Below are 12,382 nucleotides of genomic sequence, written 5' to 3'. Positions count from 1 at the left end.
TAAATACAGAAATAACAGAAAAATGGAAGATTTACAAACTCTGCACATACGTTCATGGATGATTTGCATTGCAGACTGGAAACAGCAGACTGGCCCCACTGTGGACCACACACCTTCAGCAGCACAGGCCAGGACATTCTCATGAGGAACCATCAGGTTTGGCCTAGCCAGCATCACAGACAGCACACTCAGGACACTCGCTGAATCCTGAGAGCTCCCTGTTGGAACTTGGCTCTGAATCTTTGGAAATTCCTCCCAAGTTCAGGCTGAGTTTGTTCCTCTTTCAAGTTCCATTCCTTGACTACTTCAAACCAGCATATTCCCAGCAAGATGTATTTCCAAGGCACACAAAGAAAACCAGAGCCAGCATTAAGTCAACAATTTTATTATCATTCACATATTTCATAAAAAAAAATACAGTAAATGGGTCAGGGTTGTATGGAAAAAATTCCATGTTTGTGCAGGTCACTCTTTCTACATCTTCCAGCAGGGCCTTCCCGACATCAGTCTCAGCAGCTGCACTTCTCTGATGCCCCTTTACAGACACAGCCCTGGGCACACCTGGCACAGCTCACGGGGCAGCAGGAGCAGCAGCCTGGGGAAGAAGAGAGAATGAGAGGTCAGACCAGACTTGACCAGGGAATTCCCTGCCTTCAAACAGGCCTGGCTCAAGCTCTGTCCCCAGCCCCAGAGGACACTTAGTTCAGGATGGCATGCACTGTTGGAGATGGGCGATAAGTGGCAGATCTTTCGAGTGAGGGTCTTCTGTGAAGAGTTTCTTATCCACATCTGAGCCCCAGACCTGGCAGAAGGCTGGAGAGGCAGTGACTGGGGTTATCAAGGGCAAAGGAAGGCTGGCTCCCCAGAACCATACACTTAGGTGAGGAAAGTCCTTAGGTGTCATGTCTGTGCTTGGCAGGCTGGTGCACTCTCTTGGCCTTAGTTTGTCTATTTTAAGAATGAAATTTGGGAATCAATCATGTCTAAAGATCTGGCTCTGATCCGGAATCAGTTGTTGGGGAAGGGGAGATGGGAAATTGACCACTGGCCTACTCCTGCCTGCTGAGCTCTGGGTTCCTGCCTCTGACTTGGCTCAGCCCCAGATTCCTGGAGATGGCCCCGCACTCACTCTTCTTGCAGGAGGTGCATTTGCACTCCTTGCACTTGCAGGAGCCAGAGCAGGTGCAGGAGCCACCTGCAAGGAAGAGGAAAAAAGTAGTGAATTTGATGCAGAAGATAACAGCAGTTGGTCAACAAATGCTCCCAACTGAGTGCATTGCCAGGCCGGATAGATAGATAGCTCCTGTCCAACTCAGGGCACCATGAAGCCTGACCTTACTTCTATCCCTAGAGGTTAGGATGGGCTTTATGTCCTTAATCCTGAAAAGGCAACAACCCCTGACTAACCCCTGTCTCCCATCCACCCCAGGAACGGCACAGTGTACTGGGGCTCAGCCTAGCAGCCCCCGACTACCTGGGTGACATGGAGCAGGAGAATTATGAGCCTGAGTCCTCTTGCCTCTGAAATGGGAGGTATTAGAATAGGAATGTTCTAGGGGTGATGACGGCGCTGAGAGGAAAAGCACTAGATCAATGAAATAAATGGCTCCACTTAGCTAGAACTCAAAAAACACCTTTATTCTTAGGGACGTCTATCCTGTATTGGGGAAATAGGTACCCTAAGAACCAGAAAGCCAGTATCCCTTACCAGTGGCACAGGAGCAGTTGGGGTCCATTTCGAGCCGCAGTGAGGCTGGAGAGCCCAAGAAGTTGAGAGGCTATAAGGCGCATGTGCAAGGCGTGATGAGGCCCCCACGGTCAGCGACTGCTTTTATATTCAGGGAAAGAGGGCCGGGCGCAAAGGCCCCGCCTCGCGCTTGCACCGGCCCTGCTAAGTCCGCCCCGCCAGCGGTCCTGGGCTGGGCTGTGCGCAGTATAAGGGCCAGGCGCGCAGTTCCCTGAGTTCTGCTCGGTGCGGACCGCGGGACCACCCCAACGCTTTGGCGCCCGCTCACGCGGCAATGGCTGTCCGCCCGGGGTACGCGGCGTCACCGAGGTCCTGGCTACCTTTCCCAGTTTCCCCGTGGTTGCCTTTCACTCTAGTCCCCGTGCATTCCAGGAACCCAGCCTTAGCTTCTAGGTAGTCTCCACCGCACCCCTCACACCGTTTTCAGCTATGCCTGTCCCGAAGTCTGTGCAGCCACAGCCTCATGCTCCGGTCCCGGAATTGGCTGAGTGCGGAGCCGGGATCGTGAGGTAGAGAGCGAGCTGTGTGCAGAGCACCCGCCACCAATGTGACTTTCGTTTCTCTTCGCCCTCGCCTTGCCTGTACCTGTCCACACCTAGGTTCCTGGGACCCGCTCCTCCGTACAGAGCAACAAGTAGAATACGGGTCGGCCTTTCTCTCCGGTCCACTCGCCTCGCCTGAGAGGATGTGGGGCACGGTGCCTGACTCTTTTAAACAGCCAGGTCTAGAGTGACCTACCAGAGTGAGAGATCACTCTTCACCATGGCATGGCACCAAGCCATTCTTTAGGGATCTGTCCTCACGACCCCAAAAGCTCCCACCAGGCTCCACCTGCAATATTGGAAGTCAGATTTCAACATGAGATTTGGCAGTGACAAGACACCCAAATCACAGCACCCTTGTAGGATTCAAGGATCTGAGGAGTTGAGTGCCAGCACTGTAGCCACTTTTAAGCCTCAAATCCAATGTGGATCTGAGGTTGGGCAGGAAAATCAGAAAGTAAAAATGAAGGATGCAGTTTCTGTGCTACATTTGGCATGAGACTGGAAGCAATCGTGTATGGTCCCCACCCATATTGTGTGCACAGTGCAATCCAATTTTACAGAAGTGTGAACTCAGTGAAGTAACCTGGCTGGCCTGAAAGTCTTCACAATGTTAGTGGCTCACATTTCCATCCAGAGCCTGGTATCTAAACTCACGGTTTAACCCCCTCCCGGTTCCATTTTTTCCGAAACACACAAAGAAGACCAGAGTAAGATTCAAGTCAAAATTCTTTCATTGCCATTCACATATTTAGTATAAAAAGAAATGCAGAAAATGGCTCAGGGTTATATTAAAAACAACAAAAACCTCCAGGTTGTGCGGGTCTGCTCCCTTTTTAGATCTGGGAGCAGAGCTGTCCCCACATCAGGCACAGCAGCTGCACTTCTCCGACGTCCCTTTGCAGACACAGCCCTGGGCACACTTGGCACAGCCCACGGGGCAGCAGGAGCAGCAGCCTGGGGAAGAAGGAGAGAGTGAGAGTGGCAGTAGACTGGACCAGCCGCCTCCCTGTTCCAATAGCAAGCCTGGCTCGAGCTCAGACGCCAGACCCAGAGGATGCTTTTTTTGTCTGGCACAGCTCTGTTCTGAAACCATGGGGGTACAGTTGGGGTTTGTGTCCCAAGAGAAAAATGCTTCCCTGCCCCATCTGAACTCAGGGCAGAAAGCCTGGAGAGGGAATGAAACGGCAACAAGGGCAAAGAAATCCCAGTTCCCCAGAAGGATGCACTCACTGTCAGCCTTGGGTTCCCTCCCAACCTTAGCCACAGCCCCAGATTCCTGGAGATGGCCCTGCACTCACTCTTCTTGCAGGAGGTGCATTTGCACTCTTTGCACTTGCAGGAGCCAGCGCAGGCGCAGGAGACACCTGCAAGGAAGAGAAAAACGCAGTGGGCAGTAAGTGAGATGCAGAAGGTGCAGCAGTGGATCAATGAGTCTCCAGTGCCCCCTCGTCTGTGCAAGGCCAGCCCTCAGTGTTCCTTCCCCACTCAGGACAGAGGAACAGAAGCCCCATGCCCTCCTCCCTCACGCTGGGAAGGGCAAGCACCCTCCTGTTTCACCCCACCAGGAAGGTCCCAGCTGCACTCCCCACCCAGGAATACTGAGATTGCGAGCCACAACCTTCTGTCCCAGAATCCTGAAGACTCTATGCGTCTAGCCCCCTCTCCACCCTGATTGCTCAGAGCCTGGAGAACACTGGGGCCCAGCCAGCAGGACCCTGACCAACTAGATGACATGGAACAGGACTGCCCTGCGCCTCAGTATCCTTAACTCTGACTTAGAGGCCCAGGGAGGAGGGCAGTGCTCTCAGGGGCGTGATCAGGTAGAAAGCACCTAAGGAAGTAAAGGAGCCCCCTTCGGCTCCGAACCTAAAATGCGACCTCCTCAAACCCAGAGACCTTCTGCACTGGGGCTGGAAAATAGGAAACCCAGGGCGCAGAGTCGGGCTTCTCTTACCTGTGGCGCAGGAGCAGTTGGGGTCCATTTCGAGCCGCGGTAAGGCTGGTGATCTCAAGCGAGAAATGTAGAGACAGCAAGGCGCACGTGGACGGCGAGGTGGAGCGCCACAGCCTGCTGCTGCTTTTATGCTCACGGGAGGGGGCTGGGCGCAGAGGCCCTGTCCCGCGCTTGCACCCGCCCCCCTGGGTTCGCGCCGCCCGCGGTCCTGGGCTGGGCTGTGCGCAGCAGTAGGGCCGGGGGCACCATCCCTGGAGCTCCGCTGGGACGCGCGTCGGGACCGCCCCTTTGTCCCGCGTTCCCACGGGAGGCGCTGTGCGTCCGGCGGTACGGGGTGTCCCGGAGGTCCTGGCCGCCTTTCCCAGTTTCCGCGAATTTGCCTTCTACCCTCCTCCCCGCGCTTTCCGGGACCCCAGCTTTGGCGTTGCGGGCGTCTCCACCCCACCCCTCACCCCGCCGTTTTCAGCTGGGCCTGTCCCGGAGTCCTGGTGCCGCCCTCCTGCTCCAGTCCCGGTACTGGCTGAGTAAGGAGCGGGGAGTTGGCGGTAGCGAGGGAGTTGTGTGTAGAGCACCCGCCACCGAAGTGGCTTTCTTTTCTCCTCGCCTCCCGCCTTGCCTCTCCCTTTCCACACCGCGGTCCCTCGGACCCGCTCCTCCGTACACAGCAACACGGGGAACACGGGTCGGCCTCTATCTCTCCCGTCCACTCTCCTCGCCTGAGAGGATGTGGGGGCACATTTGCCCAGGTCCTCCTTTGCAGATAAGTTCCATGCTCCCCACAGCCTAGCCGGCCACCCCCACAGCCGGCTGGCAGTTCTGGACATGTGGGATGTCCCCAAAGAGAGATGACTTCAGATGACATGCAGACCCTGATTTAAATTAAAAAGTAAGATGGGGAAGGTGGCAGGAAGCTGTAGTGGCAGCTGCTTAGGAGGCTGAGGCCGGAGGATCACCTGAGCCCAGGAGTTCGAGTCCAGCCTAGTCCACACAGGGAGTCAATGTCTCTAAAATAATAAAATTAAAAAGCAAGACATCCAGTTATTTCTCTTCAGTATAACTGACTATTGCATGACATTGAGTCTACACCAGTCCCTTTCTAATCACTTTCATTCTTTGACTCCTCACAGCAATCCTAAAGGAAAATACTAGTTATGAATCCGTTTTGCTAATCACAGGACTACAAAGGAAATGTCCAAGTAACTGACTGGTCGTCACAGAGGTAAACAGTTGTGCACTGATTTAAATCCAGCCAGTCTCTTAAAGGAAAGTGACTATGATCTAGTATTCCTTTGGCCCAGGTATGTGGTCAACACTTCTCTATTGCTGGAAATCTTCTAAACAACAGGGGCAGGCACCTTGGCCCCCACCTGTAATCCCAGCCCTTAGGAAGGCCGAGGCGGATGAATCACCTGAGATCAGGAGTTCGAGACCAGCCTGGCTAACATGGCGAAACCCTGTCTCCACTAAAAATAAAAAAATTATCCCGGCATGGTAGCGGTCGCCTGTAATCCCAGCTACTGGGGAGGCTTAGGCAGGAAAATCGCTTCAACCTGGGAGGCAGAAGTGGCAGGTTGGGCCATTGTACTCCAGCTGGCTGACAGGGGTAAAACTCTATTTCAAAAACAAACAAACAAAAAAACAAACCAAAAACCCTCAAATAAACAACAGGAAGCTACCAGCTTTACGAAGGACAGTGGCAAAAGCTATCCATAAGTGTAACATGCACACACTTACACATACATGCACAATAATTTGGGGCTGTCTTCCATGTGTGAGACAAGATCGAATTTCATTTTCTCAGGTTGAAAATAATTTGCTTTTCATAAAAATATATTTAATAAGTATTGATCATTTCAATGTAAAGTATTAACTAAAAGATGGTGCAGGTGGTAACAGAAATGGCCGTCATTCTTCTGTATCTGACATGAAGCAAGAATCTTCCTCATGGCTTTATAACCCTAGTGTTGATTACAATTTTATGGGAACACTGAATGGCTCTCTTTAGACCACAGGACGTGCTGGTGTGGTAGATGAGGGTACACAGCTGAGCACCTCCAGACCTTTGTGTGCAAATAAATAAATATCCCCTATGCTCCATAAAATGAACAAAAAAAGCAATAGCTAATATTGTAGACCACCCACCCCTTGTACCATTCTAAGTTCCTTATATGTATTAAATCCTTTAATCCTATAAGCCAGAGGTTAGTCTTATACCCCTTGTACAGTGGAGACTGAACCACAGAGAGGTTGTGCCATGCAGCTAAAGGTAACAGAGGTGGGATTTGCACTTATCCATGCTGACGGCAGCATCATACACTCACCCACCACCCTCTGCAAGTCACATGAAAGATAAGGACACCGAAAATCTAGCACAGAGGCAGCAATAGGAAGTGCACTCTGTGGACAGTCAAGCACAGCTCTGTGGCCTCTCTGGGCTTCATTTCTCATCTGTCAAGCCAAGAGCAACGTTCCTCCATCCCAAAGAGTCTTTGTATCTTTGAACTGAGATAGGCCAGATTTAGCATCCAGTGGCATCATAATCTACCAGCTGTGGCCAGGACCACAGATCAGGTGTAGCATAGGTTCATTCATCCCTTCATTTCTGAGCTATATGACATTTGATATGTTACTTAACTAATCTGGAAGACAACATAAGCACTCCAGGCCCTGCATATTTGCTGTCCCAGTCTTGAGGCCTGTGGCTGTCGTTCCTGAGGTCATGTGATCAGATGATATGAAGGATGGAGACAGATTTTATGTCTGCTCAAAGGTGGGGGCAGCATCTTATTGAAAAGCATTTTCTGTAGAAGGTCATCCACACTCCTCCTGGCAGGGTCAGCTTGGTTGCAATTCCATTCCCAGCATCCAATCCACACCAATGCTTTCAAACCCATAAGGTTTCTCTTAGCTTTGGGATTTAACAGGATTCATTTTCCAAAAAAACCAGTGTATAGAGAATGATCATAACTGTTATTATTTATTAAACCCTAGCCAGGGGCCAGACCATGTTGTCATTTAATCGCTGCTTTGAGATATAATCTGGTTTCTACAAATAAGGAACTGGAGGTTCAGAGAGTTTCAGTGATGCACTCAGGCCACACAGCCAGTACATGGTGAGGTGGGCTGTGAACCAGGACTGCCTGACACCAAAACCTGTGCCCTAGGCGCAGGCTGCCTTCTGAAGTCTCCTCTTCACAGGGAAGCAGTGGGCAAGCGTGCTCCTGACCTCTAGGCCAGGAGGATCATCTTCCTCTTTGAGTGAATGTCAAATAGCGTTCCCTCCACATAGCCAGGGGAACTGATTGTTGGCTTTAATTATAAGTCAGCCAGGGCCTCACTCTTTCCTAAGGAGCACCACTGCATCCTCCAAACTGCAGAATCCGCCGTCATTCCTGCATGGGCAGACGCGAAGTATTTCATGTGGAACCCATGATCACACACACTTCATTTTGCCAGGAACATGCTGTGCATGTCCTTCCATATTCCCAGTCACTTTACTGGTTGGAAGTAGTCAAGGGCTGAAATTTGAAAGAAGGACAAATTCAGCCTGAGTTTGGGAGGAATTTCCAAAGATTCAGAGCCAAGCCACAACAGGGAGTCTGTTGTCCAGGCTGGAGTCCAGTGTCGCAATCTTGGCTCACTGCAAACACTGCCTCCGGCGTTCAAGTGACTTTTCTGCCTCAGCCTCCCGAGTATCTGGGATTACATGCAATCATGCCCAATTAATTTTTGTATTTTTAGTAGAGATGAGGTTTCATCATGTTGGCCAGGGTGGTCTTGAACTCCTGGCCTCAAGTGTTACGCCCACCATGGCCTCCCAAAGTGCTGGGATTAGAGGCCTGAGCCACCACAACTGGTCTAGTTTGCTATTTCTGGTCTGCAATGAACGTCATCATATGTTCAAAGTTTGTACATCTTTCATTTCCTGTTATTTATTGATTGATTTTTTTTTTTTTTTAAGACGGAGTCTCGTTCTGTCGCCCAGAGTGCAGTGGTGTGATCTTGGCTCACCGCAAACTCTGCCTCCCTGGATCACGCCATTCTCCTGCCTCAGCCTCCTGAGTAGCTGGGACTACAGGCGCCCGCCACCACATGAGGCTAATTTTTTTGTATTTTTAGTAGAGACGGGGTTTCACCATGTTAGCCAGGATGGTCTGGATCTCCTGACCTCATAATCTGCCCACCTCAGCCTCCCAAAGTGCTGGGATTACAGGTGTGAGCAACCACACCCGGCTATTTATTGAATTATTTCTCATTGAATCTGAAAAATGACTTTTGTATTTTATGTTGTATTTCATTATCTCCATAATCAATACTATTACACTTACCAAGGTTTAAGCCTGTGATAGATAGGAAATAAAAACTGTCCCTTCACCACAGTGTTTGAAAAACCCCATTGGGTTAGCCTGTTTGCGTCGTTATAAGGGAATCCCTGAGACTAGGTAATTTACAAAGGAAAGTTTGTTATGACTTCCGCTTCTGCAGGCTGTGCATAAGTGTGGTACAGGCATCTGCCTTTGGTGAGGGCTGCAGGAAGCCTGCAATCCTGGTCGAAGACCAAGGGAGAACAGGCACAACACGTGGGGAGACAGGGAACAAGAGAGAAAAGGGGACGGTGTCTGACTCTTAAACAGCCAGCTCTTCCTACCAGAGGAAGAACTCACTCTTCACCATGGGATGGCACCAAGCCATTCTTTAGGGATCTGTCCTCATGACCCTGAAACCTCCCACTAGATCCCATCTCCAATATCGGAGGACACATTTCAACATGAGATTTGGTACTGACAAAACATCCAAATCATGGCACCCACGTAGGATTCAAGGAACTGAGGAGTTGGGTTCCAGCACTGTACTACTTTTAAGCCTAAAATCCAATTTGGATCTGAAGTTGGGCAAGAAAATCAGAATATAAAAATGATGAATGAAGTTTCTGTGCCACATTGACATGAGACAGGAAGCGATCGTGTATGACTCCCACCCATATGGTGTGCACAGTGTAATACCATTTTATAAAAGTGTAAACTCAGTAGCTGGCCTGAAGGTGTTCACATTGTTGGTGGCTCCCATTTCCATCCAGAGCCTGGTCTCTAAACTCCTGGTTTAACACCCAACCCAGCCCATTTTTTCCAAGGTGCACAAAGAAGACCAGAGTAAGATTCAAGTCAAAATTCTTTTATGACAATAAAACAATCACATATTTAATATAAAAAGAAATGCAGAAAATGGCTCAGGGTTGTATTAAAAAAAAAATCCAGGTTGTGCAGGTTGCTGTATTTACATCTGGGAGCAGAGCTGTCCCCACATCAGGCACAGCAGCTGCACTTCTCCGACGCCCCTTTGCAGACACAGCCCTGGGCACACTTGGCACAGCCCACGGGGCAGCAGGAGCAGCAGCCTGGGGAAGAAGGGGAGAGTGAGAGTGGCAGTAGACAGGACCAGCCGCCTCCCTGTTCCAATAGCAAGCCTGGCTCGAGCTCAGACGCCAGATCCAGAGGACGCTTTTTTTGTCTGGCACAGCTATGTTCTGAAACCATAGGGGGTACAGTTGAGGTTTGTGTCCCAAGAGAAACACGTTTCCCTGCTCCATCTGAACTCAGGGCAGAAAGCCTAGAGAGGGAATGACATGGCCAACAGGAGCAAAGAAATCCCAGTTCCCCAGAAGGATGCACTCACGGTCAGCCTTGGGTTCCCTCCCAACCTTAGCCACAGCCCCAGATTCCTGGAGATGGCCCCGCACTCACTCTTCTTGCAGGAGGTGCATTTGCACTCTTTGCACTTGCAGGAGCCGGCGCACGTGCAGGAGACACCTGCAAGGAAGAGAAAAAGGCAGTGGGCAGTGAGTGAGATGCAGAAGGTACAGCAGCGGGTCAATGAGTCTCCAGTGCCCCCTCCTCTGTGCAGGGCCAGCCCTCAGAGCTCCTTTCCCACTCAGGACAGAGGAACAGAAGCCGCATGTCCTCTCCACTCACGCTGGGAAGGGCAAGTACCTTCCTGTTTACCCCACCAGTAAGCTCCCAGGTGCAAACCCAACCCAGGAATACTGAGATTGCGAGCTAGAACCTTTTGTCCTGAACCCTGAAGACTCAATATCTCCAGCCCCCCATCCACCCTGATTGCTCGTAGCCTGGCAGAGCACTGGAGCCCAGCCAGCAGGACCCTGACCAACTGGGTGATGTGGGGCAGTTCAGCCTTGAGCCTCAGTATCCTTAAGTCTGAGGTAGAGGCCCAGGGAGGAGGGCAGTGCTCTCAGGGGCGTGATCAGGAGGAAAGCACCTAACGAAGTAAAGGAGTCCTCTTCCGCTCAGAAGTTAAAGTGCGACCTCCTAAAACCCAGAGATCCTCTGTACTGGAGCTGGGAAATGGGGATCCCAGGGCGCAGAGACGCGGTTCCTTTACCAGCGGTGCAGGAGCAGTTGGGGTCCATTTCGAGCCAAGGAGATGGTGGAGCTCCCACCAAAGACTCGAACAGGAGGTCAGGCAGCTGGAATGCGCTCTGGAACCCTGCAGCCGGCTGCTCCTCTTTTAGACCGAGGTGGGGCCGGGTGCAGAGGTCCCGCCCCGCGCTTGCTCCCGCCCCTCTGAGTGCGCGCTGCCCACATTCCCGGGCTGGGCTGTGCGCAGCAAAAGAGCCGGGCGCACCATACCCTGAGCTCTGCGCTGTGCTCAGCGCGGGACCGCCCTCTTTTTTCGGCAGCTCGCGCGGGAAAGGGCTGTGCGGCTGCCTTCCCAGAGGTCCACGCCGGCTTCCCAGTTTCCCTGCGGTTGTTTACCAGCTTTCTCCCCGCGTGTTCCGGGACCCCAGCCTTGGCGTCGCTGTCTTCACTCCACCCCTCCCACCGTTTTCAGCTGGGCCTGTCCCAGAGCCCGTGTGCAGCCCTCTTGCTCCCGTCCCGGGATCGGCTGAGTGCCGAGCGGGGCGCTTGCGGTAGCGAGCGAGTTGTGTGCAGAGCACCCGCCACCAATGTGGCTTTCGTTTCTCCTCGTCCCCCGCCTTGCCTGTCCCTTTCTACACTGCGGTCCCTCGGACCCCCTCCTCCGTACACAGCAACACGGGGAACACGGGTCGGCCTCTCTCTCCCGTCCATTCTCCTCGCCTGAGAGGATGTGTGGGCACATTTGTCCAGGTCCTCGTTTGCAGATAAGTCTCCATGCTCCCCACAGCCTAACGGGCCACCACAGTACCGCCTGGCAGTTCTGGACATGTGGGATGTCCCCAAAGAGAGATGACTTCAGATGATATGCAGACCGTGCTTTACATTAAAAAGCAAGATGGGTGATGTGGCAAGAAGCTGTAGTCCCAGCTACTTAGGAGGCTGAGGTGGCAGGATCACTTGAGCCCAGTAGTTCGAGTCCAGCCTGGACAACATAGAGAGTCAACGTCTTTAAAAAAATACAATTAAAGGCCGGGCGCGGTGGCTCACGCCTGTAATCCTGGCGCTTTGGGAGGCCGAGACGGGCGGATCACGAGGTCAGGAGATCGAGACCATCCTGGCTAACACGGTGAAATGCCGTCTCTACTAAAAATACAAAAATTAGCTGGGCGCGGTGGCGGGCGCCTGTAGTCCCAGCTACACGGGAGGCTGAGGCAGGAGAATGGCGTGAACCCAGGAGGCGGAGCTTGCAGTGAGCTGAGATCGCGCCACTGCACTCCAGCCTGGGCGACAGAGCAAGACTCCGTCTCAAAAAAAAAAAAAAAAAAAAAAATTAAAAAGCAAGAGATAGGCCGGGCGCGGTGGCTCAAGCCTGTAATCCCAGCACTTTGGGAGGCCGAGACGGGCGGATCACGAGGTCAGGAGATCGAGACCATCCTGGCTAACACCGTGAAACCCCGTCTCTACTAAAAAAATACAAAAAACTAGCCGGGCGAGGTGGCTGGCGCCTGTAGTCCCAGCTACTCGGGAGGCTGAGGCAGGAGAATAGCCTAAACCCGGGAGGCGGAGCTTGCAGTGAGCTGAGATCCGGCCACTGCACTCCAGTCTGGGCGACAGAGCAAGACTCCGTCTCAAAAAAAAAAAAAAAAAAAAAAAAGCAAGAGATACAGTTATTTCTCTTCAGTATAGCTGACTATTGCATAACGTAGAGTCTATACCAGTCCCTTTTTAATCTCTTTCATTCTTTGAATCCTCACAGCAATAC

At 51.9% G+C, this 12,382-nt stretch overlaps 3 protein-coding genes across 3 annotated transcripts; all 3 read right to left on the bottom strand.

The window, feature by feature from the left end:
- Positions 1-369: 369 nt before the first annotated feature.
- On the bottom strand, positions 370-2,255 carry LOC105494056 (metallothionein-1A). The gene is made up of 3 exons (XM_011762159.3): positions 1,709-2,255; positions 1,130-1,195; positions 370-595 (listed from the first exon to the last, which is right to left on the bottom strand). Exons 1-3 carry the CDS (start codon positions 1,734-1,736, stop codon positions 510-512), a joined length of 180 nt encoding a protein of 59 aa, XP_011760461.2. The 5' UTR covers positions 1,737-2,255; the 3' UTR covers positions 370-509.
- Positions 2,256-3,005: 750 nt separating this feature from the next.
- Positions 3,006-4,392, bottom strand: LOC105494060 (metallothionein-1E-like). The gene is made up of 3 exons (XM_011762166.2): positions 4,247-4,392; positions 3,591-3,656; positions 3,006-3,246 (listed from the first exon to the last, which is right to left on the bottom strand). The coding sequence occupies exons 1-3, from the start codon at positions 4,272-4,274 to the stop codon at positions 3,155-3,157; spliced, it is 186 nt and encodes a 61-aa protein (XP_011760468.1). The 5' UTR covers positions 4,275-4,392; the 3' UTR covers positions 3,006-3,154.
- Positions 4,393-9,397: 5,005 nt separating this feature from the next.
- On the bottom strand, positions 9,398-10,797 carry LOC139359887 (metallothionein-1F). The gene is made up of 3 exons (XM_071084565.1): positions 10,643-10,797; positions 9,988-10,053; positions 9,398-9,641 (listed from the first exon to the last, which is right to left on the bottom strand). Exons 1-3 carry the CDS (start codon positions 10,668-10,670, stop codon positions 9,550-9,552), a joined length of 186 nt encoding a protein of 61 aa, XP_070940666.1. The 5' UTR covers positions 10,671-10,797; the 3' UTR covers positions 9,398-9,549.
- Positions 10,798-12,382: the final 1,585 nt, after the last annotated feature.

This window comes from Macaca nemestrina, chromosome 18 (assembly GCF_043159975.1).
Source record: "Macaca nemestrina isolate mMacNem1 chromosome 18, mMacNem.hap1, whole genome shotgun sequence".
Classification (NCBI taxonomy): domain Eukaryota; kingdom Metazoa; phylum Chordata; class Mammalia; order Primates; family Cercopithecidae; genus Macaca; species Macaca nemestrina.
The sequence above is the reverse complement of the archived record's forward strand: the minus strand, read 5'-3'. Positions and strand labels throughout refer to the sequence as shown.

Excerpts from the sequence above, each read along its gene's own strand:
- LOC105494056 (XM_011762159.3), bottom strand. The coding sequence starts at position 1,736 with ATGGACCCCAACTGCTCCTGTGCCACTG. Across the intron at positions 1,196-1,708 it reads CAACTGCTCCTGTGCCACTG|GTGGCTCCTGCACCTGCTCT; the intron begins GTAAGGGATACT and ends TCTTCCTTGCAG. Across the intron at positions 596-1,129 it reads ATGCACCTCCTGCAAGAAGA|GCTGCTGCTCCTGCTGCCCC; the intron begins GTGAGTGCGGGG and ends CTTCTTCCCCAG.
- LOC105494060 (XM_011762166.2), bottom strand. The coding sequence starts at position 4,274 with ATGGACCCCAACTGCTCCTGCGCCACAG. Across the intron at positions 3,657-4,246 it reads CAACTGCTCCTGCGCCACAG|GTGTCTCCTGCGCCTGCGCT; the intron begins GTAAGAGAAGCC and ends TCTTCCTTGCAG. Across the intron at positions 3,247-3,590 it reads ATGCACCTCCTGCAAGAAGA|GCTGCTGCTCCTGCTGCCCC; the intron begins GTGAGTGCAGGG and ends CTTCTTCCCCAG.
- LOC139359887 (XM_071084565.1), bottom strand. The coding sequence starts at position 10,670 with ATGGACCCCAACTGCTCCTGCACCGCTG. Across the intron at positions 10,054-10,642 it reads CAACTGCTCCTGCACCGCTG|GTGTCTCCTGCACGTGCGCC; the intron begins GTAAAGGAACCG and ends TCTTCCTTGCAG. Across the intron at positions 9,642-9,987 it reads ATGCACCTCCTGCAAGAAGA|GCTGCTGCTCCTGCTGCCCC; the intron begins GTGAGTGCGGGG and ends CTTCTTCCCCAG.